Raw genomic sequence first — 25,979 nt, 5'->3', positions numbered from 1 at the left:
CATGTCCCTTCAACCAACCAGAGAGAGTCCATCTCTGATTGCTCTAAGACTCACAGGCAGCATGGTGTGGTGTGATGTTACTGTAATAGATTTCTGTGAATGTTGTTGAGCAGAGACTGGTGAACGTGATATACAAAACATCTTTTATCATTATTTTCTTTTGATATAATTAGGAATGTTCCATCTTTTACATCAAGTATTGCAAATTAGGCCAGGTTTTACTGTACAATCAACAAAGATAACCTGGAACCATACATAACTCAAATATGGCCCAACAGGTAAACAGTGATCAACTTTCTCTTAAGTTTCACGGTGAAACTCTGGCTCACCTCGAACCTTGCATTGATTCCAGCGTCCAAGATGTCAATAAAGGTGAAAAACCTCTCCTCTCCCTCTTAACTCTGCCTCTCGTCCAAGTCAAACACCTTTGTTATAGATCCAGCATTGATTTATAAAAAGCGTAAACTGGTGTTTGTCCAGGAACGTTCTACATGCGGTACACGCTGACCTCATGGGTGAATTCCTGGCTTCTAATTGGCTCCTAAGTGGGCTTGATTGCATGGACATTAGGAGTTGACCAAGAACAACAGGACCCGGCCTCCTCTGGGTCCTGTCATGCTGCCACCAATCAGCAGGTAAGTGTTGCCCTCGCAGTCAGGGCCCCGCCCACCCCCGCCTATCTCTCCAGAGGAGGAGAAGGAGGAGGGTGGGGGTTGGGGTGGGCGGAGGATGAGGGGGATTTAAGATGAGGGAGGGGGGGGGGGGGGAGAGAAGGGTGAAGGGGGAGGAAGAGGAGAAGAAGGAGGAGGAGGGCGAAGAGAAGAGGAGAAAGTGGAGGGACAGGGTGGAGGAGGAGGAGGAGGAGGAGGAGGAGGAGGGTGGGGGTTGGGGTGGGCGGAGGATGAGGGGGATTTAAGATGAGGGAGGGGGGGGGCGGAAGAGGAGGGGGGAGGGGGGAGAGAAGGGTGAAGGGGGAGGAAGAGGAGAAGAAGGAGGAGGAGGGCGAAGAGAAGAGGAGAAAGTGGAGGGACAGGGTGGAGGAGGAGGAGGAGGAGGAGGGGGGGGGGAAAGAGTAATTACACAGTGTGGTGTGGAGTGGATGGGAGTCGTTGTTTTGGGGCGAGTAAGGCCTCAGATTTTCAGTGTTTGAGAGTAGCCATGTGTTGTTTTTGGTAGAGGTGCAGCAAATCTAGGTTATCGCGCTGATTGTTATTTTGCTTGGATTGTTTGACAAAGAGCACACTCAAATTCATCTTATTTGGAATACCTTTCCCTCTCAATGTCGTCCATGTACACTCTCAAGCAGACTACAAGAACGGAGCAGAACCTCAGGTCAATCTCACGTCGTAACCTCTCTCTCGTTCCTCTTTCACTCCCCTCGACACTTGACAGAAAACGAACTGCTGTCATCTCAGATTTGTCTGACTTGTCGGCCACTTGTCAAGTCAAATCGCCGAGTCAGGCCAGACAGGGATGAATGTGAAGATCATAGACCGGCCCGATTAACCAGGGCTTTTACAAGTCAGACCTGGCTCCTTACACACTCTCTCTGTGCTGTGTGTGAAAAAACCCCTACATTTATGTCATTCTGTCGGTCCCCCGGCGGCCATTACTAACCCAATATCCTGTTTCAGAGTGAGAGGGCCTCCAGTCTGTTGCTTTTGGCCCCTCACCAAAGCGTGAAAGTATGAAAATTATCCATCCAGTCATGGCCCCCGAGCGCTTTAAAAACCCTCCTTGTTCCTCCAGCAGTCCTGCACATCTTACCAGGAGGCCTGTTCTGGCCCACCAGCCTGCCCACGAGCCCACAAACCAGTCCCCCCTATCAGCCCTTCACCCCTCCCAACCCCTAGGAAAAAAAGGGTTTGGATTGGAGAACCGGGGCTATTTGTAGCCATTTGTAATGTCGCATATTTCGATGACTGCAATGGCCAGCGATTGCAGCTATGCAGAGAACATAGATAAACAGTGTTGACTTCCTCTGGGCCTCTTATCAGCGTTCTCATACACTCACTGCCCTGCTCTTTACCCCGGGGCGCTTGGCGTGTCATATTCCTCCAGGGTGTCAGCCCCAGGAATAGCGTGTGTGTTTTTGTCCGTGCGTGTGTGTGTGTGTTTGTCCGTCTGTCTGTCTGTCTGTCCGCCTGTCTGTGTGCTTTTTCCTATCTACGTCGGTGTGTTTTTGGGCTCTGCACGTGTGGTGTGTGTGTGCTTGTCCTTCTGTGTGTGTCTGTGTGTGGTGTGTGTTTGCCAGTCTGTCTATCCATCTGTGTGTTTGTGTGTGTGTGGTCTATGAAAACCTGTCTTTCTCTGTGTGTATGTGTTTCCTATGAAAACAAAGGCCTTTACAACTGCCGGGAATCTCCATCAACAGGGTGGCCCTTGGGGGCTTCCCATTGGCCGGTTGAGGACAAGACAACCTCTAGGGGAGAACCCCTCACACTGTGCGTTACTGTTCTGACACTTACTGTGTCACAGAGTCAAAGTCACTGGCACAGAATCACAGTCACAGTGTCACACAGTGACACAGTCACACAGTCACAGCGTGACACAATCACACAGTTACAGCGTTACACAGTTACACAGTCACACAGTTACAGTGTGACATAGTGACACAGTCACACAGTCAAACAGCCACAGAGTCGACGTCACTTTCTGGCAGAAGGTTTCGTCGTTACCACTGTAGTTGTTTGACATTCGCCCATAAAACAAAACCTGCGTCAACATCTCAAACTCAACCCCAGCTCAGTGGGATCCGTCTCATTCATGAAACCACCGGCATCTGACAGCAGGATCTCTCAGGTGTGTGGAGCCCTGAGTCTGGCTGTGGTGGGGGGACTGTCGAGGCAAGCAGCCCTCAGGTTCCCCCTGCAGTGAGGAGGCTGGAGAGAGCCTATCGGGGGCCTGTGTAGACACGGGCTCTTCCAGAAACAAATGTTTGTGCTGATGAACACTGACGTATCCTCAGGGCTAGACTTTGCGTCATGACGCTCGGCGAAATGCTTTTGCCAGGAAATACTTGGAGCTCGAAACGATCTGATCAGTGGTTTCCTCAGAGAAGAGTGAGAAGTGATTGTAGCAGAAAGTAAATCATGGTCTCTTTGTTCAGCCTTGTGGTCTTGGTGAGTGTGTGGCGTTGGTGGATGTGTAACATTCAGCCTTGTGGTCTTGGTGAGTGTGTGGCGTTGGTGGATGTGTAACATTCAGCCTGTGGTCTCGGGTTTGTTTAGTATCTACTTGTCTACACTGGTGGGGAAGCCTATAAATAAATTTGACTGCATGTGACACTTGTGTGTAACGTTCATGAGCGTGTAACTCTTGATTTTTGCAAGGTTTGAATTGGGTGACGTTCCAACTGTGGTTGGGGTGAGTGTGGCGAGTCCTGAGTTGCTGCTCACTGAAAAGTTCTTTCTTTGAGATCAAATATTTCTCGAGTGAGAATGTGCTGTAACTATGTCGTCAAGGAAGGGGAGGGCTGGCTTGACTTGGCATGAGGCAGTCACACTGACATATATGAAGTCTTCCCTTTAGTGTCAACACTGGAATGGGACTGGCGTTGATTTAGAGTGTGTGTGTGTGTGTGAGAGAGAGCGAGAGAGCGAGAGAGAGAGAGAGAGAGAGAGAGAGCGAGAGAGCGAGAGAGAGAGAGAGAGAGAGAGAGAGAGAGAGAGAGAGAGAGAGAGAGAAAGAGAGAGAGAGAGAGAGAGAGAGAGAGAGAGAGGCATTATTTTCATTGTTTTTCGTACTGTAGCCCCCTCCTGTGGTGGCTCTTAGCATAGAAGTGAAATGCACAGAATTTGTTTGCAAAAGTTCCAGTGTACAGAAAGTAGAAATATAAGTGTGTATTGTGTGTGTGTATGCTGTTTGATACTAGATAGATGATGACAATACTCCACAACTATGTTGAATGCCAGATCACAGTGTTCTCGGAATATGTTTTTTTTCCGAAATGTCCGGAACACATCTGGCTGTGTTGTGAAAGCCTTCTGATGAATATGTATGCAGTATGACGCTAACATAAAACACGACATGCTACATACCAATATTACACATATAATTGCCCAGATGAGAGAAGGCAGACTTGAGTGATTAATGTGAACATGGTTTTGGTGATTGATCTACAAAAACAAATGATTACTCTGTCGGCGGAGATTGTGGTAAATTGCTACCTAAATACGGGAACCTAGTTAGACAAATGTGAAGTGGAGGTGATTCGACAAGGTGTGGCTGAAGTTGAGGGCAGGTTGAGGGCAGATATCTTGGAATAAAAACAGAAATACCCTGAATTGAAAGAGGTTCTATCTGGAACTTTGAGTTTATATTTGGAACCAGGGTCGGACTGGCCGTCGGTAGATTTTGGAACTTGAAAGTTTTGTCTGGAATTGATGGTTATATTTTGAACTTTTGAACTTAAGGGTTCTATCTAGAAAATTGAGTTGTATTTGAAAGGGGTTTTCTACGGCTTAAAATTGTTCAAGGATCTTTTTTTAGAGTGTCTGCAACTTAAAATAAGTCACTGGGCACATCTGAAACCACTGGGAAACAGACCTCGGGACCACCGCATTTCTGGTGGTAAATGAAAGAATGTTAACAAGTTCACGAATAGCTTTTAATAGCTTATTTTACTTTGTTTGCCGCTGTGCCATTAATAGGAGATCTTCACAGGGTGAGACTCAGGTGAGAAGGAGAAACTCGTAAAACCAGGTAAAGATGTTTGTAACCTCCGGTCCTCAGTCATTTGACAGCCCTTCATACCTCCGTCAGTCTGCTCTGAGGGCCTGTTGTTCAGTTGGTTTTAATCCATCCTGTGAGACTGTTATCAGGCCATATGGAATGAGATGGTTGAATCAATGCCAGTGGAACTTAAGCTAGCATCTGCCTCATTCAAACTGCTGTGCTGTCTCTCTCTCTCTCTCTCTCTCTCTCTCTCTCTCTCTCTCTCTCTCTCTCTCTCTCTCTCTCTATCTGTCTCTCTCTCTCTCTGTCTCTTCTCCCATCAACCTATCTACACATCCCCCTAAATACCTTAAAGTTCTATTTCCATTACACCTTCACTTTAAAACAATGCATAAATAAAGGTCTTAGTCCCACAACCACATTTTATAACTTGGCTACAACAAATATGATTTCAATTTGCCACACACATGAACTTGAATATCTTCTACATGCTGTCGTGTGCACGTACACGTGGTTGAAAATAAATATGTCATTTACTCGGCAAGTGTGCTCAAAAGTTGATCTCACTGCCACAGCCTTTGTCCAGTTTCTTCCACTGCTGTGGCAGAGTTTATGGGAAAGTAAGTCTATTTACCAGAGACCCAGATCCACAGTCATGGTTACTGAGTGTTCCAGTCTGTAAGCATGCAGGATAGCCACCCGGCTAGCTGTTGGGAACAGCTCTCTCGTATCAGTGATGAAGAGTCTCTTTGATACTAAAATGGAAAGTCCATTCCACATAGTTCTCTTTGGTCTGTCATGGTAATCTTCAAAGACGGGAAGAACTAAGCCTCCTTGGTCACTGTGGTTCTAGGATCCTGCAAGCAAACAGACACACACACACACACACTCACGTACACTCCTACACATCCACGCAGGCATACACACTTGTACACTCCTACACACACACACACACACACATACATGGACACTCCTACATACACACACACTGGCACGTACACTCCTAGACGCACAAACACACACAAATATACAAACACACACAAATGAACACAGGCACACACACAAATAGTTACACACACACTCACATACAAACACACACACACAATCACACACGGTCGCCCACACATTCCATATATGCACACACACAAACAACCCCACACGTACGCACAAACACACACACACCCACACCCACACAGTCTTGGAGGTCTCTATCGTGTTTAGTCATAGATCAGCCTCCTTTGAACTTGGAAAAAACAGTTTGAGACTGACTAAAAGGTTATGTTATGCTTCTGATAATGGTGTGTCCTACTTCACCACATCAGGGACATGAATAAACAAACACATTCTGTTGTTTTTTGCCAGATGTGGCGTGGGTCACAATGTGATTTGGGTTACAGAGGGATAAAACAAATGATCCTTGTGTGGTTTGACAGCGCTTCATAAAACTGAAGTCCGAGAACATGCAGTGAATCTGAGATAGTGTGTGTCCATGTCTGATAACTGCTCTAGTGCTGCAGAGTTAAAAATAGTTAAAGATAGTTTACCTGTAGGTAAACATTTACGTAGTACAACGTTTTTTTCAGGCCTGTCCAGATGTTTCCACAACACTGCTGCCACCTAGTGGCAACTATTAAATGGTGCGGACTTTGTGTGTGTGTGTGTGTGTGTGTGAGAGAGAAATACATATCGAGAAATATCTCTATATATAGAGAGAGAAGGGTTAACACGTTTGTTGTTGACGTGTTTAACCCATTACTACATTTAAACCTCATCGAAATAGCTTTGGCAAAACACAAAGTAATGCATTCGTAAAATCAGCCCCGGTATAGGCTCATTTTGGTTTAGATATCTATTCTGTCCATACGATTGCCTACTGAAAGCTGATGAAGACAGCAACAGGTGACTTCACCTATGAGACAGAGACACGGGCCAGTGACTGAGTTGGCTTTTGTCCCCCAAGCAACGGCGGGTCCATTAATGCAAACACAGCGTTACTATGGAGTCCTAGGGACAATCACTTTATACACAAACCCTCACGCCGCCCCGGGACAGTGGGCAAAGAACGGCGAAACTGCGAATATGGAAGAATCGCCGGCGGAAGATAAAAGATTCGGTTTTATAGAGGACTACGTGTTGAAGACTTTGAAACTGAAAAAGGACAGATGGCAGAAATGCATGTCTACGGAGGACAGCAAGCAAGTTATTCAGGAGTTTTTAGACAAAACCGACCACATCACGTTGGTCATCTCCCTAAATGCTGCAGGGCTGTTGCTGCCCACTGTCGGATTTCCAACGACTAGTAAAAATAAAGCGGTTTACTTCGTCAAACGAAGCAAAAGTCCTTTAACGGCCGACTCAATGAAAAGTAATTTGGTCTATGGAGATTTGTCATACGCACCGCTTGACCAGTTTTCTGCGCTCGTGGAGGAGGTGAGTTTCCACTTAAGTTCATTGCAAGTCCGCAACAAGTGCAAACATAAATGTCTATTTCGAACCATTCCCATTTCAGTATTGATGATGACTCAAACCCCAATCCTCACTCAGGTTGTAGTCCCGTTGCTGTCGAACGGGAAGAATCACGGTGACTGGCCGCAGGTGGTGTCACAGGACGTAAAGCGCCACGTCCACTCCCTGAAGACCAACGTGTTTGTGGTGTCCGGTCAGGTGAAGGGTAAGACCTTACTGCCCTTGCCCCTGGGGGCAGAGAGAGTGGAGCAGGCGTCCGTAGAGAGAGACAAGAGGTACGATGGCACAATCACCAAACATGATGTTTTGCAAAACAACGCTCATTAATGAATTGGTTCATTCATTGGATTGATCCATTCATTCATTTACTCACATTGATGTATTTGCTCATTTACACAATCATACATCAATTAAAACATCCATGTACATTCATTTACAAGGCAATGAATCGATTTTACCATCTGTTCATTCATCTACTTATTAAATCCAATTAGGTTGATTAGGTTAAGTAATTCACTTGTCCATGTTAATTCAATAAATCAATACAACCATCTCTCTCTCTCTCTCTCTCTCTCTCTCTCTCTCTCTCTCTCTCTCTCTCTCTCTCTCTCTCTCTCTCTCTCTCTCACACACCTGGCAGGGGGGACGTGGTGGACAAGAGCGTCATCCACTCCATAGAGTCGGTGGTGATTGAGTGGAGCCACCAGATCAGCGCGGTTCTGAAGAAGGACTCCTCGGAGGCTCTGCTGGAGGGCCGGAGCCCCACGCCCCACACTGAGCTGCTCTTCTGGAGGAACAGGTCAGCATGATATGGCATGGCATGGCATGGCATGGCATGGCATGGCATGGCATAGCATAGCATAGCATAGCATAGCATGGCATGGCATGGCATGGCATATCATATCATAGCATAGCATGGCATGGCATGGCATGGCATGGCATGGCATGGCATGGCATGGCATGGCATAGCATAGCCTAGTCTCGTCTAGCATACCAGAGCATAGCATAGCATATCACTACCAGGCAGCCCAACCAGGTGTCACGGACAGGTAGCAGACATGTAGTACAAACGGACAGGTCTCTCTCTCTATTTCTCTCTTGTTCTCTCTCTCTCTATTTCTCTCTTGTTCTCTCTCTTGTTCTCTCTCTTGTTCTCTCTCTCTCTCTCTCTCTCTCTCTCTCTCTCTCTCTCTCTCTCTCTCTCTCTCAGGTATGCAGACCTTGAGTGCATCCATTCCCAATTCCGGTCGTCCAAGGTGACTAAGATGGCAGCATTGCTGGAGGCCATGGAGAGCAGCTACTGTCCAGCTTTTAACAACATGCTGCAAGACGTCCTGGCGGGTGAGCTGATGACCCTGGTCTGCACCTCTCTGTATCACCAACCTTCTCTGAACTGGATCCCTCTCTTAAAGCGCTCCTCGCAAAGTTGCTACCATTTCTCTTGCTGAGTTTTCCTCAGAGTTTTTCCCCTTGTTTTCCTTGAGGGTTTTCGATTGGCAGTTCTGCATGCATGTACAAGCAAACAGGATGGGTATAGCTCAGTGGCAGAGCATTTACCTGCATATCAAAAGGCAGTGGGGTCAAATCTCCTCTCCCATCGCTTTGAATGGAGCACACAGTTAAACAGTGTTCCGGTGTGTTCTTCCCAGCGCTGGAGGAAGCGCAGGACATCTGCACCTACCTTAGGCCGCTGCAGCGCCACTTTGACGACTTGGAGAACGTGGAGTTCCCTGAGGTCAAAGGTCACATTGCGCCCCTGATGCACGCCGTGTGCCTGGTGTGGGCTAACTCCCGCTACTACAACACCCCGGCCCGCCTCATCGTGTTGCTGCAGGAGACCTGTTACCTGCTCATCCAACAGGTCTGCACGCTCCACAACATCCCTCACGCTCTCTCACGATAGACATGGCGTTGACCATTAGGACATTATTTATACAATAGAGTCATAACATTATTATTTTTAATGACATTGTTCATACAATGGCCTCATGTTCATAATAATGATTGCATTATTTATATTTGATTACGTCATGAGAGTTACATTATTCATAGTTATGACTGAAGTTATCTTTAATAGTCCGGAATTTATACCATGAATAATTCCATTATTCATTCCATTATCGTCTCTGTGAACCTGTGGTTGACCTGGCACCAGGCCCGGGCCTACCTGAGCCCGGAGGAGCTTCTGAAGGGTGAGGTGTCAGAGAGTCTGCTGAAGGTCCAGACCACCCTGGAGGTCCTGCAGCTCTTCAGACACACTTACGAGGAGCAGCGGGCCGGGCTGGACCACTACCGGAGGGACGGTAGGGAGGTCCGACCCTGGGACTTCTCTCCCCTCATGGTGTTCGCTGGGCTCGACCGCTTCCTAGAACGGGTCCGAACCATCGAGGTAGTCGTCCTGTCATCTTCTTCTTTCCTTCGTTCATTCTTTCTTTTGTTCATTTCAGTTGGATTTGTTATGGGAAAAAAAAACGGTTAGTCGCTTTATGAATCCTCACACTCCTTTCTTCCATCCATATGACCGCTCTCTCTCCTCCCTCCCTCCCTCCCTCCCTCCCTCCCTCCCTCCCTCCCTCCCTCCCTCCCTCCCTCCCTCCCTCCCTCCCTCCCTCCCTCCCTCCCTCCCTCCCTCCCTCCCTCCCTCCCTCCCTCCCTCCCTCCCTCCCTCCCTCCCTCCCTCCTTCCCTCCTTCCCTCCTTCCCTCCTTCCCTCCCTCCCTCCCTCCCTCCCTCCCTCCCTCCCTCCCTCCCTCCCTCCCTCCCTCCCACAGGAGGTCCTCCTGACAGCAGTGGACCTGCTCAAGCTGGAGAAGGTGGAGTTTGGGGGGGTCAGAGGTCGCTCCCTCAGCCAGCAGGTCCAGTGGCTCCACCAGGACTTCCTGGACACCTACAAGGTGTTCACAGAGAAGCCCTACGACTGCCTGGACGTAACCAACAAGGTAGCCCTGAAAGACTCTCAAGAGTTAACGTAATAGTAACTAGAGAGGGTAAAATTTCTGGGGAAACTGATTGGTCCATTTTGTTACAGAAATGTTACATTCAATACATATTTCTGTATATTTTAAATAAATCTGCATCTATGCATACTTATTTATGAAGATGGCATAGATTAAAAAGCTCACATTTGGGTCATTTTCACTTCAAAATACAAACACTGAAGTGTAGAATGAAACAGGGTTCTCTTGTCATTTTCCTTAGCCTATTACCATTCCCTCTTGCACTATGTTGCAGCCTCACATGGTTGAAAAAGTTTAATAAAAACAAAAAAAAAGGGAAATCCTGTGTAAAAATTGTCCCAACCTATATTCAACAACGTTGTCACTGGCAGTATCTCAGTTGGAATCGCTACTCAACCATGACCATCTGCAAACTGAAAATATTTCAACTGAATGGAAACGGATTATGAGGTCGATCGGATTACGTAAATGAGCGAAAACGAGGCACAATTTACCCTCATCTGAGGTGACGAGCTGTGTTCAGGCTCATCTGAGGTGACGAGCTGTGTTCAGGCTCATCTGAGGTGACGAGCTGTGTTCAAGCTCATCTGAGGTGACGCGCTGTGTTCAGGCTCATCTGAGGTGACGAGCTGTGTTCAGGCTCATCTGAGGTGACGAGCTGTGTTCAGGCTCATCTGAGGTGACGAGCTGTGTTCAGGCTCATCTGAGGTGACGAGCTGTGTTCAGGCTCATCTGAGGTGACGAGCTGTGTTCAGGCTCATCTGAGGTGACGAGCTGTGTTCAGGCTCATCTGAGGTGACGAGCTGTGTTCAGGCTCATCTGAGGTGACGAGCTGTGTTCAGGCTCATCTGAGGTGACGAGCTGTTTTCAGGCTCTGGGCTCACGCCTGTGTGTCTCGGTGTGTGGTTCTCTCTGGAGGAGTTTGAGGCGGACGTGAGGGCGTTCAGGCTGAAGGTGGAGGACAGTGACCGGCGTCTGGGGTCCACGTTTTGTCAGGCCTTCGATGATGCTTCCGGACTGGAGAGCGCCTTTAAGGTGAGCGAGGGGACTGTACCAACGAGCGCACATGCATGCACACACATGTACACAGAAACACATACACATGCTCAAACCATGGCTCCATCTCTTTCCTCTCTGTCTCTTTACCACCTGGCCATGTCAGTCTCTGTTTCACCTACGGTCCATCTGTCTGTCTGTCTGTCTGTCTGTCTGTCTATCCGTCCAACCCACCCACCCATCCATCTGATCTGATATCCTGGTTGTCCTGCAGGTCCTGGACATGTTTGGCAGCCTGTTGGAGCGCCCTCTGGTGGCAGCAGACGCTCAGGACAGGTACCCTCTCCTGATCAGCATGTTTGACCAGGAGCTGGACTGCAGCAGGGCGCTCTTCAACAGACACACGCAGGCTGTGGAGGAGCAGGGTGAGCCGAGCTCCTACCACGAAAGGGGGACATAAGACATGGCTGAGCTGAAGGTTTGGCCCCCAGTGTGGTTCAGACTTGCAGCTCTACCACAGAAAACACGCATTAAGTGTTAGACTGACGTGGTTATCCTCTCTTGATCATATCTCTTACCTCGATCACAGTAACGTCAATATGTTATTGGTGTTATCATGATGTTATTAATATATAGTGAGTGGTTATGTTATGAATGTGTTGGCATCTCTCTCCAGGCTTGACTCCTGTGAACAAAAACATGCCGGCGGTAGCGGGGGGGCTGAGGTGGGCCCGGCAGCTTCAGCAGCGCATCCAGACGCCCTTCTCCAAGTTCAGACACGTATCTCACCCGTGAGCCACCCACCCGGTTTATACAACAGATATAACATATGGATTCTAGTTTGTATCAGGTCATTTTATGCTGTTAGATATACCAACAAAAAAAACTTTCAAAAATAATGATCATATATATATATTGAATATAACATGAAAGTTTTTTTTAATGATGTAATTGTGACTTAGTGTATCAAAGGGCTGTGTAGAGTGTCTGGGTGTGGAATGTGCCTCTGTGACAGTAAAGAAGGTGTCCTCTCTGCAGGTGCCTGGAGTCTGCAGACGGACGCAGAGCCATCCAGAAGTACGAGGAGATGATCCAGCTACTGGACAGGTGAGGGGTCATCCTGCCGAGGAGGGGAGAGGAGGGGAGGGGAGGAGGGAAGGGGAGGAGAAGGGAGGGGAGGGGAGGGGAGGGGAGGGGAGGGGAGGGGAGGGGAGGGGAGGGGAGGGGAGGGGGAGGGGAGGGGAGGAGAAGGGAGGGGAGGGGAGGGGAGGGGAGGGGACGGGACGGGACGGGAGGGGAGGGGAGGGGAGGGGAGGGGAGGGGAGGGGAGGGGAGGGGAGGGGGAGGGGAGGGGGAGGGGAGGGGAGGGGAGGGGAGGGGAGGGGAGGGGAGGGGAGGGGAGGGGAGGGGAGGGGAGGGGAGGGGACAGGAGGGGAGGGGAGGGGAGGGGAGGGGAGGGGAAATAGGAAGAGGAAAAGAGACAAAGAGACAAAGAGACAAAGAGGAAAATAGACTAGAATAGAAAACGGGAAAAAGAATAGTAGAGAAGGGAAGGAAAAGAGAACTAGAAAGTAGAGAAGAGTAGAGCCAAGAAGAGTAGAGAAGAACAGAGTAGAGAAGAGAGAGAGTAGAATAGAGAAAGAAGAATTGAGTCAAGTAGAAAACAAGGAGAGGAGAAGAGCAGAGCCTATAACAGAGTCAAATAATAGAGATCCGAGGTCTACTGAGGACATTATTTGAGGCAAACAATACACTGTACTCTAAGTCATGTTTATGGGTGTAGTTATACATTCACACACTCTATGTCTTGTTTATAGCCATTTTTCTCTCGAGAGGCAGAACCTCACCGTCAAAACCTCGGGAAATGAAGCCATTCTCGACGGTGCACGGCTGTCACAGCCGGCTCGATTACATTTACGGAGCCACCAGCTCAAGGTAGCGCAGGGAGCAGCAGAACAGAGATCCAGCTTCCTGTGATTTATGTGCTCATTACTGGGACTCTGCTCTGGAGATCATTTCACTGGGGCCCCATAATCCCCCTCTCGCTCTGTCTCCCCTCTGCACTGCCCGCTGAGAAATGGGCCCTTTAGACCGCATTCAGCATCTAAACTTGCAAGACAAAGCATCCTGTTGGGTTTAAATGACCCTGTTTTGTGTCTCCGTGCTGGAGAACGGCGTGTCTTTATAGAATTCGAACTTGGATGCAGACCGAACGAGCGGGCGAGTGAGCGAGCGCACGTACACCTACACACACACACACACACAGACATCATAGCGAGTTCCGCTCCTAATATCCCCGGCACACATCACGACATCCCCGTGCGTCTTAACGGGATGATGAACAGCAGCTCATCCTCCGCCCGCTCGTTCTGACGGAGCTCGTCCGCTGTCGGTTCTGCTGTAATAACCCGCCCAGCGCCCGCCCAATCGCGGGCCAGGCCATCAGAAGCAGCCCCAGTCATTAGCTGCAGACAGACCCCCCCCAGTCTGATCGATGTTCCGGGCTCGGCCGTGTGATTGCATCTGGGCCCCTCCGCCGTCGCGCCGCCGCCAACAGGAAATGAGCTTTAGAGCGGCGATCCACTGAGGAGGCGGCGGGCGGTTTAAACACGTAATCGAGGGATGTGCAGAGATGGTTCTGTTGAGGGGGGGGGGGGGGGGGGGGGGGGGGTTGGTCCGGGGTGGTCCAGGGTGCGCTTAACTTATCTGACCTCTATCCCCAGTGTGTACCATCCTCCCCCCCTCCCTTTCTTCCCTTCTCCAACCCTCCTCCCCCTCCATCCCTCCTACTGTATCTGAACTGTATTGGGGAATAGGGAGTGTACAGACATGCCAAATACCAATGAAGGCTAATTGCCTGTGTGTGTGTGCCTGGATGTGTACGTGTGCCTGCTCGCCGTTGGCGTGCTGTGTTCCTCAGGTACTCTCAGGGGCTGTACGAGGCGTGGACCGACTCTGTGGCCGAGCAGTCTCAGTTCAACCTCAACCTGCCCCTGCTCAGCAGGGAGCCCTCCACACGCCTGCTGTCCGTCAACTTCAGCCCCCAGGTACCGTCTCACCAAGGCCGCATCCTGTGCGGCGCTTGGCCAACGCACGGCAGGAAAACCTGGGATGAGAATTGTCGCCGTTCTCACACTGGGTTTCGGCGGAACGGGTCGACCCACAGGGAGACACCAGCTCTGTCGAGGCTCCAGGCTGGTGTACAGGGTCTTCCAGGGTCTTCCTGTGGCGCGGGTGTTTTATTTAAGCAATAAGGTACGAGAGGCAGTACTTTATCGCCAATAAAGTACGTGTTCAAGGAGGTTGTGCGCGTCGGGCCGGCAAACCCTGGAACACGTACTTTATTGGCGATAAAGTACTGCCTCTCGTACCTTATTGCTTTTATAATACGGTTGCGAGCGAAATTATAAATAGTAAATAAATAGTAAGCTGCCTTTCAGCACAAAATAGTTATAGACAACAAACATTGTGTATCGCATTTCAGTAGCCGAGAAATAGTCCCTGTAAACAGTGGCTGTTGCTATGCAACGGACAAATAGCCCTGTGAACTTCACATTTGTTAGCCTAGCTAGATCTCGCACCATCTCATTCATTCAATGCTCATTTTATAAAAGCTGCCTTTAAAATAACAAGGAAAATGGGACACTTTCAATAAAATAATATTTAATTTAAACAGTAAGCCTACTGTAAACATTCTAAATCAATCATAAATGTTTCGTAGGCACTCGGTATATGGTAGCTAGCTAGCCTACATACGCTGTAAACAAGTTACATCGCTCGAGTGACTTGGGACTCGATAGACTAACATTAGGCTGTTGTTGTTAAGGTTAGCTTATGTTGATTTGGATAGATCCATTAATTGTGCATCCGTGGAAAACGTCCTTTTAAGAAGCCAGGACCAGGTCATGTACTGTACAGTAATTGCGTGGCTACGAAGCTAAAATTAAATGAGTGGATATCAAGTTAGCATCTAATGGCTAGACTTGAGCTTCCGTCCGTTTCAGTAGTTAGACTAGCTAGTTAGCACTGATAGCACGGGACAATGCTATATTATTGCTCAAAAATTAACCGAATGTTGCTAGTCTAGCTTGCTAACCAATAAACAGCTGCACACCAGTTCTAGTAGACAGTCTTTTTTCTTCGGCAACTTTTAGTTATTTTGAGTGCACACTAATATGGAACGCTCCCCTTTTAAGGTAAATGTAAAAACGCGTACAGTACTTTATGCTCAATAAAGCACACCCCGTGACTCACTCTCAACCAATCAGAATGCTTGATTTTAACCACCCGTATTATAATTGGAATCATGTTTCGTATAGGAGCTCAATCTCCCTCTTTATTGGTGTGGCTCTCTCTCTTTCTCTCTTTCTCTTCCTCCCCCCCCCCCCCATCTCTGTCTCTCTTTCTCCGCCCCTCCCTCCCTCCCTCTCCCTCCCCCGGTCCCCAGCTGGTGTCAGTGCTGAGGGAGGTGAGGTATCTGGAGGCTCTGCAGACCGAGGTCATCCCTGACACTGCAGCGCTGCTCTACACCACCAGGGGGCAGCTGTGGCAGTACCTGGCCAACCTGGAGCTCACAGTAGGGAGCTACAACAAGGTAGGAGGAGACAAGAGGACAAGCCCACGGGGAAACTAGGAGGGTAGGAGATGAGGAGGGTAGGAGATGAGGAGGGAAGGAGACTAGGAGGGGAAGACTTTAAGAGGGTAGGAGGGAAGGAGACAAAGAGAGTAGGAGACTAGGAGGGATGGAGACTAGGGGGGTAGGAGAGAAGGATGGTAGGGGACGAGGAGACAAGGAGAATAGGACAACGAGGACAGTCGGGAGAGGAGGGTAATGGATGAAGAGAACTGATAGACCTTGACAAAATGTTAGATAGTGCTTTTACATCTGCTGTGCTTTTACATTTGGTTTGTCAAAGTGCTTTTTATCATTTTTATATATTTTTCTGTGTTGTCATAGGATCCACTTAGTGACTACTTTTTGACAAATGTCCACAAAGCTGATTCAATGATTCAATTTGAAACCAAATGGCTTAAAATGTCCAAAATACATTTGAGTTATTGGCTGAGTATGCTGGGTGTGTATAAACCCAGTGGTATCCACCACTAAAAAGCCTTGTGTTGTGTTATGTTTGTGTGTCTGTGTGTGTGTGTGTGTAGGTGGTGCGCTCCGTGCTGGAGGTAGAGTACCCTCTGATCCGGGGTCAGCTGGCTGACATCGACGCTCGTCTCCGAGAAGCCGAGGAGGACATCAACTGGAACAGCCAAGGTCAGAGGTCACAGTTTACAGGTCAGATGTTAAGGGTCAATCTCAGTTTGGTTTCTTTTAGAAGAAAAATAAATTGAGCAATACTGCATTTAGCAAACCTTCCATCCTAAGCCCTCTCAGGCGACATCACCATCGAATACGTTCTTTAAACATAGCAACGTTAACGCTCCTCGGCGGTTGGTCCTTCTGGAAGTTTCTGGCACAACACCGGCAGCTGAAATAAGACATGAAGACAAGACGGTTGGGACACTTTACATTTACAATGCATGTACTGCAGAGCGACTCATTCAATCATTCATCGTGGACACTGTGCAGCGTGGGTGTGTGGGTCAGAGATGGTGCCTCTTCCCAGAACACAGACTTCCCTGAGGAGCAGAACAGACCTTCTAGAATGTTCAGGAGATCAACCAAGCTGGACGAAGGGCTTCTAGAACCCTCTGAGGAGTTCCGCTCTGTGTCCGCTGGGTGTCAGTAGGCGTGAGCCCTCTTTCTCCACGCACCGTAAACGTAAACGCCTTGAGGAGGGGATGACAGAGCGTTCCAACCCTCGTATCATCTCATCGTACTGCAGCTGTCGGTGTGCTCCCATGTTGTCCCGGAAACATCCGGAAAGGCCTGTTACCACTCAGTAGGCATCATCAGGGAGCGATGGATTCGCTGCGTTTTGAATAATGAATCGAACGCCGATGTATTCTGGGGGTAAAGACACAGGCTGCTCTCACAACCCCTCATGGCTTCTCACTCGGCCTACTGTACAGCACTTAGGACCACTTACAGGAAGTAGCGATGTAGCAAATGCATGCATAGAACAGGGTTGCGGCTGAATAGATTAATAGTGCATGTGTGGGGTTAGGCAGGAGTGGGGGGTTGTTGTGAGTTTCCCATTCCGGGATTGGGATGGAAAGTGACGGGTGTGGGATTGATCGACACTCGAGGAGATCTGGCTCTCTCCGGTCTTGTTGGAGTCGGCGGACGTCTGAACGAGGCCGCGCTCAGCCCGAGGAGGAGGCTGCGCGTGAGGGATCGACCAGCGTGAAATGAAGGATAACCTTTCTACCCTCTCTCCCCCTCCCTACGTCACACACATGGACACCCACACGCACACGCACGCCCTCACACTCACGCCTACACACACGCTACCACCCCCCGCACACACACCTACGTACGCACACAACCCCACACATACACACTATCCCCCCCATCCCCCACCAACACACCCCCTCCCTCCCTCCCCGCACGTCCTCCCTCCCCCCCCTCCCTCACGCCCTCCCTCCCTCCCTCCCTCACGCCCTCCCTCACGCCCTCCCTCCCTCCCTCCCTCCCCCCCTCCCCCCCTCCCCCCCTCCCCCCCTCCCCCCTCCCTCCCTCCCCCCCCCCCCTCCCTCCGCCCCCCCTCCCCCCTCCCCCCCTCCCCCCCCCCCTCCCTCCGCCCCCCCTCCCCCCTCCCTCCCTCCCTCCCCCCCCCCCCTCCCTCCGCCCCCCCTCCCCCACTCCCTCCCTCACGTCCTCCCTCCCTCCCCGCACGTCCTCCCTCCCCCCCCCTCCCTCACGCCCTCCCTCCCTCCCTCCCTCACGCCCTCCCTCACGCCCTCCCTCCCTCCCTCCCCCCCTCCCCCCCTCCCCCCTCCCCCCTCCCTCCCTCCCCCCCCCCCCTCCCTCCGCCCCCCCTCCCCCCTCCTCCCTCCCCCCCCCCCTCCCTCCGCCCCCCCTCCCCCACTCCCTCCCTCACGCCCTCCCTCCCTCCCGCAGGGATCTGGGCGTACATCCAGGAGGTGCGGGACGCCGTGTGTGACCTGCAGCAGCGTCTCCAGAGGACCCAGCAGCAGGTGGAGGAGATCCAGGCCTGCAGCAGGAGCTGGTGCAGCCCCCTGCTGGAGCGCCGCGAGGGCCGCAGGGACGCCCTGCTGGCCCTGGAGGAGCGCGCCGACCGGCTGGAGCGCTGCCACGCCCACATACGCTCCTCCGGGGATAAGATGCACTTCCTGTTGAAGGTGGGGAGAGGAAGTTGAGGAGTGGAGTAGAGGAGAGAAGAGCAGTGTAGAATCGAGCAGAGTAGAGCAGGAGTAGAGTATTGCAAAGTTGGGTAGAGCAGAGTAGAGCAGAGTAGAATACAGTAGAGTAGAGCAGGAGTAGAGTATTGCAAAGTTGGGTAGAGCAGAGCGGAGCAGAGCAGAGTAGAGTAGAGCAGAGTAGTGTACAGTAGAGTAGAGCAGAGTAGAATACAGCAGAGTAGAGCAGAGCAGAGCAGAGCAGAGCAGAGTAGAGTAGAGTAGAGCAGAGCAGAGTAGAGTAGAGTACAGTAGAGCAGAGCAGAGTAGAATACAGCAGAGTAGAGTAGAGCAGGGTAGAGTAGAGCAGGGTAGAGTAGAGAAGGGCAAGGTAGAATACAGCAAAGTATAACAGAGCAGAGTAAGGTAGTGAGGAGTAGACCAGAGCGCAGTGGAACAGAGTAGTTCTTTATTGATCCCTGGGGGGAATTGAAAGATGAGTGGAGCAGACATTCCGAAGACAAATAATGTCTCTCATATTCTTGTCCTGACAGAAGTTTAACAACGAGGTGTTAATAATTGATTGCCTAATTTCATCTTTCCAAATGGTCGCCATAAGTCTCTCTCTGGTCTTCCCTCTACCTGAGTCTCTCTCGTTTTCTCTCTCTCTTTCTGGTGGAGTTTTATTGCTGTGCAGGGGTAGAGGGGTGCCTTGTGCACAGTTAACAGGGAGAGGCCTCTACTGCTTCGTTTTTTTGTGTTCATTCTGGCACAATATCCTGCATCAATGTGATTAAGTAGGCTTTCTAAGGTCCAGGGTGGTGTAACTGGTGGGTACATGCCCAATAAACACTGTTGAAAGTCTAAAATCTCTATCTGTCTTTCCCTCCGATGCCTCACTGCATTTTTCTCTCTTCCTTCCTCCACTATTCTCCCTGCCACTCTCTCCCTTCCTCTTCTCCTTTCCACTTTCTCTCTCCCACTCCCCCACTATCGCTCTCTCTGCTGTCCTCTCTCTCCCCCACTCTCTGTCTCTCTTTTCCTCCATTTTTCTTTCTTTTCTTTCTCTCTCTCTCTCTCTCTCTCTCTCTCTCTCTCTCTCTCTCTCTCCCTCTCCCTCCCTCCCTCTCTCCAGAGCAACCTGGAGCTGTTCAGAGCAGATGCGTCATCGGAGGACTGGAAGGTCTACGTGGAGTATATCGATGACATGGTCCTAGACGGCTTCTTCAACAGCGTTGAATGCTCCCTCAAATTCTTCTTGGAGAACACAGGTACCGTAAGGAACCCTTACAGGGCCTGGTCTTATACTGTGTTCCAGTGGTCCCGGAAGTCAGAACTCAGAATAACGTCATAGCTGAGTTCACCCAAGTTGATTGTGTTCCAGTGTCCAAAGTCGGAAAGCAAGATAGACTTCCCAAGGAAAACCTTTGCCCTTGCTTGCTGTTAAGCTAGCCAGGTTAGCTATTAGCAAACATTGTTGATAAAAATTGTGGTTATGTGGTATTTCACACATCCTAACACTGTAGCAACATCAGTGAGATAGTACTATGTGTACCACCATTTTAATGAGAGACATATACAGAATTGATTAAATAAACTGAATTAGAACCAAAACTCACAGCAGCACAGAACCCTGATTATGTCATCTCATCTAGTCTCATGTTGTCTCATCTTGTCACCTCTCTCCTCTCCTCCCCTCCTTTCTCCTCCACTTCATCCTCTCCCCTCCTCCCATCCTCTCCTTTCCTCTCCTCCTCTCCTCCTCTCCTCTCCTCTCCTCTCCTCTCCTCTCCTCTCCTCTCCTCTCCTCTCCTCTCCTCTCCTCTCCTCTCCCCTCCCCTCCCCTCCCCTCCCCTCCCCTCCCCTCCCCTCCCCTCCCCTCCCCTCCCCTCCCCTCCCCTCTCCTCTCCTCTCTCTCTCCTCTCCTCTCCTCTCCTCTCCTCTCCTCTCCTCTCCTCTCCTCCCCTCCTCTCCTATCCTCCCCCGTTCTCTCCTCCCCTCCTCAGACCCCAGAGCAGGTGTAGCTCCCCTGTTTGAGGTCCAGTTGGATCTGCATGTTCCTGACATGGTGTTCAAGCCGTCCCTGGACTTTGGCTGTGGCGACGGCTTCTACGACCTGGTGGAGAGTCTGGTGAACGACACGTACCGGACATCCTCCCTGGTGCCTCGCCTGGCCCAGCACAGCCCCTTCCCTCACTACCAGGTACGGCAACACACACACCAGCACACACACACACATATATATACACACACACTCATGGGCACACACACACCACATGGGCAGCCACACACACACGGGCACACATAGATAACACACACACACACGGGCACACACACTCACTTGTGTTTTCCTTGGTCTCCAGGCTGACATCGAGGACATGGCCGACCTGGCAGACATGCGTCAGCTTCTCATGGAACGCGTCCAGGCCGTCATGGCAACCTGCTGCGAGTTCCGGAACACTCTGGAGCGCTACGCGTACCTCTACGTCGACGACAGGAAGGAGGTCATGCGCCAGTTCCTGTTGTACGGCCACATTCTGACCCATCAGGAGATCGAGGGTCAAGCAGAGGGGGGGGTCACAGAGAGACCCCCTACACTGGACACCTACCGAGAGCAAGTGGATGGGTGGGTCTAGTTGTAACAGTGTGTGTGTGTGTGAGTGTGTGTGAATGCATGTGTGTGTGTTCGTGGGTGTATGTGTGTGTTCATTCTCGACTGTGGCCCCTGCAGGTATGAGAGGATCTATGAGGAGGTGCAGGCTCTGGAGCCCGTGTGTGTGTTCCACGGCTGGATGAGGGTGGACGGACGAGCGTTCAAGAGCGCCCTGTTGAACACCGTGAAGAAGTGGAGCTTCATGTTCAAGCAGCACCTCATAGACCACGTCACAAACAGGTGTGCTGACTCGCGATGTCCGGCCCTCACGCATACACACACACACACACACACACACAAACGTCCATCTACAAACACAAACAACGTGGGCATCTGCAGACAGCCTTAGCTCCTCTTCCTGCCACTTCATAGCGACACACAGACCTAACATCAATATATCCCCCCCCCCCCCCCCCCTCCCCCCCCCCTTCCCCCCCCCCCCCCCCCCCCCCCAGCCTGTCAGACCTGGCGGAGTTCATCTCGGTGGCGGAGGCGGGCCTGGGCCGCCGGGTGGAGGAGGGGGACTACGTCGGCCTGGTGGGGGTCATGGGCCAGCTGCTGGCCGTGAAGGATCGCCAGGCCTCCACGGACGAGATGTTTGAGCCCCTGCAGCACACCATCGCCCTGCTGAAGACCTACGAGCAGGAGCTTCCCCACACCGTCTACCAACAGCTGGAGGTCTGTGGGAGGCAGGGACCCTGGGGCGTGTGGGGCTGCTCTGCCTCAGCTCGGCTCGTCACGAGCGTGCTTGCTGTCAGCCAGGCGTCGTTATCTCAGACATACACAGCATATTGTTGGGGTTGGTATGCTCGCAATCGGCAAGGGACACTTATTATCTGACATGAAAAGTCACATTTTAAAGCCCTATTTATTATTGTACCCACTCTCAGTCCTCCCACTGGAACCGTTGCTATTGTTTTCTGGAAAGTTCTGTAGCATGGTTATGGGAATATGATATATTTTGTGGTGAAAAGTACCACTAGTGCCTAGCTGGCTAGCTAGCCACTGCTAGCATGTGATGTCGCAAATCGGCTCCTGTTAGCAATGACCACTAACACATTGCAGCCATACCTTATATAGAGTGTTGTTTGGAGGACACATTCATGTAGGCCAACCCAGAAGTTAGCATCGCCATGGTTTCCTCGACAAAAAGACAATGGTATTTTTACTTTGGATTATCGCCCGAAATGAAAAGCTAAACACCATGGTTGCAAGACTTCAGCGTCTTCTCCACCACTTTTTACCCCACTTCTGTTAGCTGTCTAATTTACAAAATGCTGTCTCCCTCTCCATAATATCCTACAGCATGTGTGTGAGTGTGTGTATGTGTGTGTCTGCATGTATGTGTCTTTGCATGTGTGTGTGTCTCGAGTTCAAGTTTGTGTGTTTTCCTGCGCAGGAGCTGCCAGAGAAGTGGACCAACGTGAAGAAGCAGGCGGTGCTTGTGAAGCAGCAGGTGGCTCCGCTGCAGGCCAGTGAGGTGGCTGGCCTGCGCAGGAAATGTGCCTCCTTCGACGTGGAGCAGCACGCCTTCAGAGAGCACTTCCGCAAACATGGACCGTTCAGGTGAAACGCTGTTACTGGTGGAGCTGAAACACTGTTACTGGGTGGTGAAACACGTACTGGGTAGATCAGAAACACTTCCTGGTGGAGCTGAAACACTGTTACTGGCTGGTGAAACACGTACTGGGTAGAGCAGAAACACTTACTGGGTAGAGCTGAAGCACTGTTACTGGGTGGTGAAATACGTACTGGGTAGAGCAGAAACACTTACTGGGTAGAGCTGAAGCACTGTTACTGGCTGGTGAAACACGTACTGGGTAGAGCAGAAACACTTACTGGGTAGAGCTGAAGCACTGTTACTGGGTGGTGAAACACGTACTGGGTAGAGCAGAAACACTTACTGGGTAGAGCTGAAGCACTGTTACTGGGTGGTGAAACACGTACTGGGTAGAGCTGAAACACTGTTACTCGGTAGAGCTGAAACACTTACTGGGTAGAGCTGAAACACTTATTGGGTAGAGCTGAAACACTGTTACTAGGTAGAACTGAAACACTTACAGGGTAGAGCTGAACCACTGTTAATAGGTAGAGCTGAAACACTTACTGGGCAGCGCTGAAACACTTATTGGGTAGAGCTGAAACACTGTTAATAGGTAGAGCTGAAACACTTACTGGGCAGCGCTGAAACACTTACAGGGTAGAGCTACAACACTGTTACTGGTGGAGCTGAAACTGGGTTTTTAATTGGGTGGAGTACAAGCCTTTCTCATCCAGTCATTGGATACTGTTGTGAAGACAAGCTATTGAAAGGGCCACCATTTTCACACATCTCTCTGACAGCGCATAGTGCAGTCTACAGTCTAGCACATTAGACATGGCTAATTGAATCTTAACATAATGTTAATGAATTCACAGGTAGGGGGCTCTCCATCATGCCGTCTAATGATCTCATCAGTTATGCGCATAATTGTGCCCCTCGTAACGTGGTGATTATTTCCTTGTTAATGTCGAGAGAGTTATTGTAACTGGGTAATTGTTCCTCGGTGGGCCTGGCTGGGTGACGGACACTTCCTGTCAGGGTTAGGTCCTACTGTTGCCATGGGTGACGGGTACTTCCTGTCAGGGCTAGGTCATGCTGTTGTCGTGGGTGGCAGACATGATTGAGAACACGGTGTGGAACTCGGTTGGAGCTTGGACAATTCCAAAACGCTGCAGTCACTGACAACATGGTGTACGTGGACTGACTGCGTGTGTATTTGTCTCCGGGAACGTGTGCGTATTGTGTGTGTGTGGGGGGGGTCGTGTGCGTGTGCGTGCGTGTGTGCTCTCGGCAGGTTTGACAGTGAGCATCCGTACCAGATGCTGGATTCGTCCCACAGACAGATCCAGGAGAAGGAGGGTGTCATGGCCGCCCTGGTGGAGTCCGCCAGCCTGTTTGAGGTCACCGTGCCTGACTACAGACAGCTGAGACAGTGCAGGTACCAGACAACGCCCTCCCTGACTCGCCCCTCTCTCCACAACTCTCCCACCATGACCTTGGACTAGTTATCTGCTGTATCAACAGAATTGTTAGGATGCGTCTTGTACACATATGAACCCTAGCTCCACACCAAACAGCATGCTTTTCTGCTGAGATTCTGCTGAGGCTGCTGGCAAGCAAGGTGGTTGAGATTCCAAATGAGCATTTCCAATACTTTTAACAATTTATAAACAGTGGAGAAAACGGTGCCAGTGATTCAATGATATAAAATGACTAGCTGATGTATAATTGATGCATAATTAAAATCAGAATCAGTGATCCTCTGGTGCTCTGATCTCATCTAACTATCCTTCTCCTCCACCCCCTCACCCACCCCCATCCTCTCCCCGCCCTGCCTTCACCCCCTCCCCTGCCCCCTAACCCCCAAACCCTCTCCCCCTGGCCTTCCCTCAACCCCCCCTCCCCGCCCCGCCCCGTGCCCCACCAATACCATCCCTCCCTTTCTCCTCCCTCCCTCCCTCCCTCCCTCCCTCCCTCCCTCCCTCCCTCCCTCCCTCCCTCCCTCCCTCCCTCCCTCCCTCCCTCCCTCCCTCCCTCCCTCCCTCCCTCCCTCCCTCCCTCCCTCCCTCCCTCCCTTCCCCTCCTCCCTCCTCCCTCCCCCTGCCCCGCCAACCCCCCTCCCCCCAGGCGGGAGGTGCAGCTGCTGAAGGAGCTGTGGGACATGATCTCGGCCGTCAACTCCAGCATGGCCGCCTGGAGGACCACGCCCTGGAGGGACATCAACGTGGAAGACATGGAGATGGAGTGCAAACACTTCTCGAAAGACATCCGAGGCCTGGACAAGGAGGTGAATGGGGGAGGGGAGGATGGAGGAGAGGGGAAGGGAGGGGGGGGGTCGCAGGAGAGGACAGGAGGAGGGGCGGGGAGGAAGAGATGGAGGAGGAGGAGGTGGAGGAGGAGGAGGAGGTGGAGGAGGAGGAGGAAGAGATGGAAGAGGAGGAGGAGGGGAGAACGGGACAGGTCGTGAGTGTATTCCCACTACTCCTCTGCTCCTGAGTGACCTGTGTGTTGTCCTTGACCTCTGACCCCTGCCCCCCCCCCCCGCCCCTGTAGGTACGGGCCTGGGAGGCCTTCTCAGGTCTGGACAGCCAGGTGAAAAACCTGCTGGTGTCGCTGCGGGCCGTGGCGGAGCTCCAGAACCCGGCCATACGAGCCAGACACTGGCACCAGCTCATGTCTGCCACGGGGGTTCGCTTCACCATGGACCAGGTTCTGACCCCGACCTCCATAGACACCTTCTGATTAGGATGGCCACGGGTTTATTCTTTTGTCTCTATTTTGTCTTTGTGTGTGCGTGGCTATACTGTGTGTGTGTGTCTGTGTGTGTGTGTTGGAGCTTTCAGCTCAACTGCCATAAACGTGTGTACTTACCATCGACAGAAGTCAACAAGCACTATATGTGCTATATGCTATATAAGCGCTGTATGATGTGTCACGAGGATGGTGAGGGCAGGTCAGGGTGGCAGAGGGCTGACTTGTGGGCAGGTCAGGGTGACAGAGGGGCTGTGTTGTTGACAGGACACCACCCTGGCTGACCTCCTGGAGCTGAACCTCCACTGCTTTGAGGAGGAGGTGAGGGGGATTGTGGACAAGGCTGTCAAGGAGATGGGCATGGAGAAGGTCCTGTCAGAGCTCAACTCCACCTGGACAGGTGGGACTTGGAAACGTGTTGACATTTTCTGTTATTCGTTTAGCAGACTCATTTTCAATCGAAAGCAACACCGATATACAGCTTATAGAAGATCAAGACTCAAGGAATGGACTGTGTTCATCTATCTCTGCAGCCCATGAGCTTCTACAAAGAAAATGGGGCTGCATGTGTGTGTGTGTGTCTGTGTGGGTGTGTGAGGGGAGGAAGTGTTGCATTTGTTGGATGTGTGTGTGTGTGTGTGTGTGTGTGGAGAGCTGAGTGGGGGTGTGTGCACAGGAGAGAA

The 25,979-nt window shown here is 50.9% G+C and overlaps 1 protein-coding gene across 1 annotated transcript in view; it reads left to right on the top strand.

Annotated features, from left to right (window-relative positions):
- Positions 1-6,709: 6,709 nt before the first annotated feature.
- The window catches only part of dnah9 (dynein, axonemal, heavy chain 9), a 95,171-nt gene continuing 75,901 nt past the window's right edge, over positions 6,710-25,979 (top strand). Inside the window, exons 1-25 of the mRNA XM_084669842.1 lie at positions 6,710-7,107; positions 7,222-7,418; positions 7,784-7,942; positions 8,354-8,484; positions 8,793-9,004; positions 9,299-9,532; positions 9,914-10,081; positions 11,018-11,134; positions 11,370-11,520; positions 11,772-11,886; positions 12,134-12,202; positions 14,016-14,142; positions 15,543-15,689; positions 16,253-16,361; positions 18,111-18,352; positions 19,485-19,620; positions 20,356-20,552; positions 20,713-20,975; positions 21,081-21,242; positions 21,458-21,680; positions 22,402-22,568; positions 23,840-23,983; positions 24,673-24,832; positions 25,099-25,254; positions 25,564-25,696. Of these exons, the coding sequence (XP_084525968.1) occupies positions 6,757-7,107; positions 7,222-7,418; positions 7,784-7,942; positions 8,354-8,484; positions 8,793-9,004; positions 9,299-9,532; positions 9,914-10,081; positions 11,018-11,134; positions 11,370-11,520; positions 11,772-11,886; positions 12,134-12,202; positions 14,016-14,142; positions 15,543-15,689; positions 16,253-16,361; positions 18,111-18,352; positions 19,485-19,620; positions 20,356-20,552; positions 20,713-20,975; positions 21,081-21,242; positions 21,458-21,680; positions 22,402-22,568; positions 23,840-23,983; positions 24,673-24,832; positions 25,099-25,254; positions 25,564-25,696 (4,270 nt within the window). The 5' untranslated portion in view covers positions 6,710-6,756. The remainder of the gene's footprint in view (positions 7,108-7,221; positions 7,419-7,783; positions 7,943-8,353; positions 8,485-8,792; positions 9,005-9,298; positions 9,533-9,913; positions 10,082-11,017; positions 11,135-11,369; positions 11,521-11,771; positions 11,887-12,133; positions 12,203-14,015; positions 14,143-15,542; positions 15,690-16,252; positions 16,362-18,110; positions 18,353-19,484; positions 19,621-20,355; positions 20,553-20,712; positions 20,976-21,080; positions 21,243-21,457; positions 21,681-22,401; positions 22,569-23,839; positions 23,984-24,672; positions 24,833-25,098; positions 25,255-25,563; positions 25,697-25,979) is intronic.

This window comes from Hypomesus nipponensis, chromosome 13 (genome assembly GCF_054491055.1).
Source record: "Hypomesus nipponensis isolate SF chromosome 13, ASM5449105v1, whole genome shotgun sequence".
Lineage (NCBI taxonomy): Eukaryota > Metazoa > Chordata > Actinopteri > Osmeriformes > Osmeridae > Hypomesus > Hypomesus nipponensis.
Note: the sequence above shows the minus strand (reverse complement) of the source record. Positions and strands in the feature narration are given on the sequence as shown.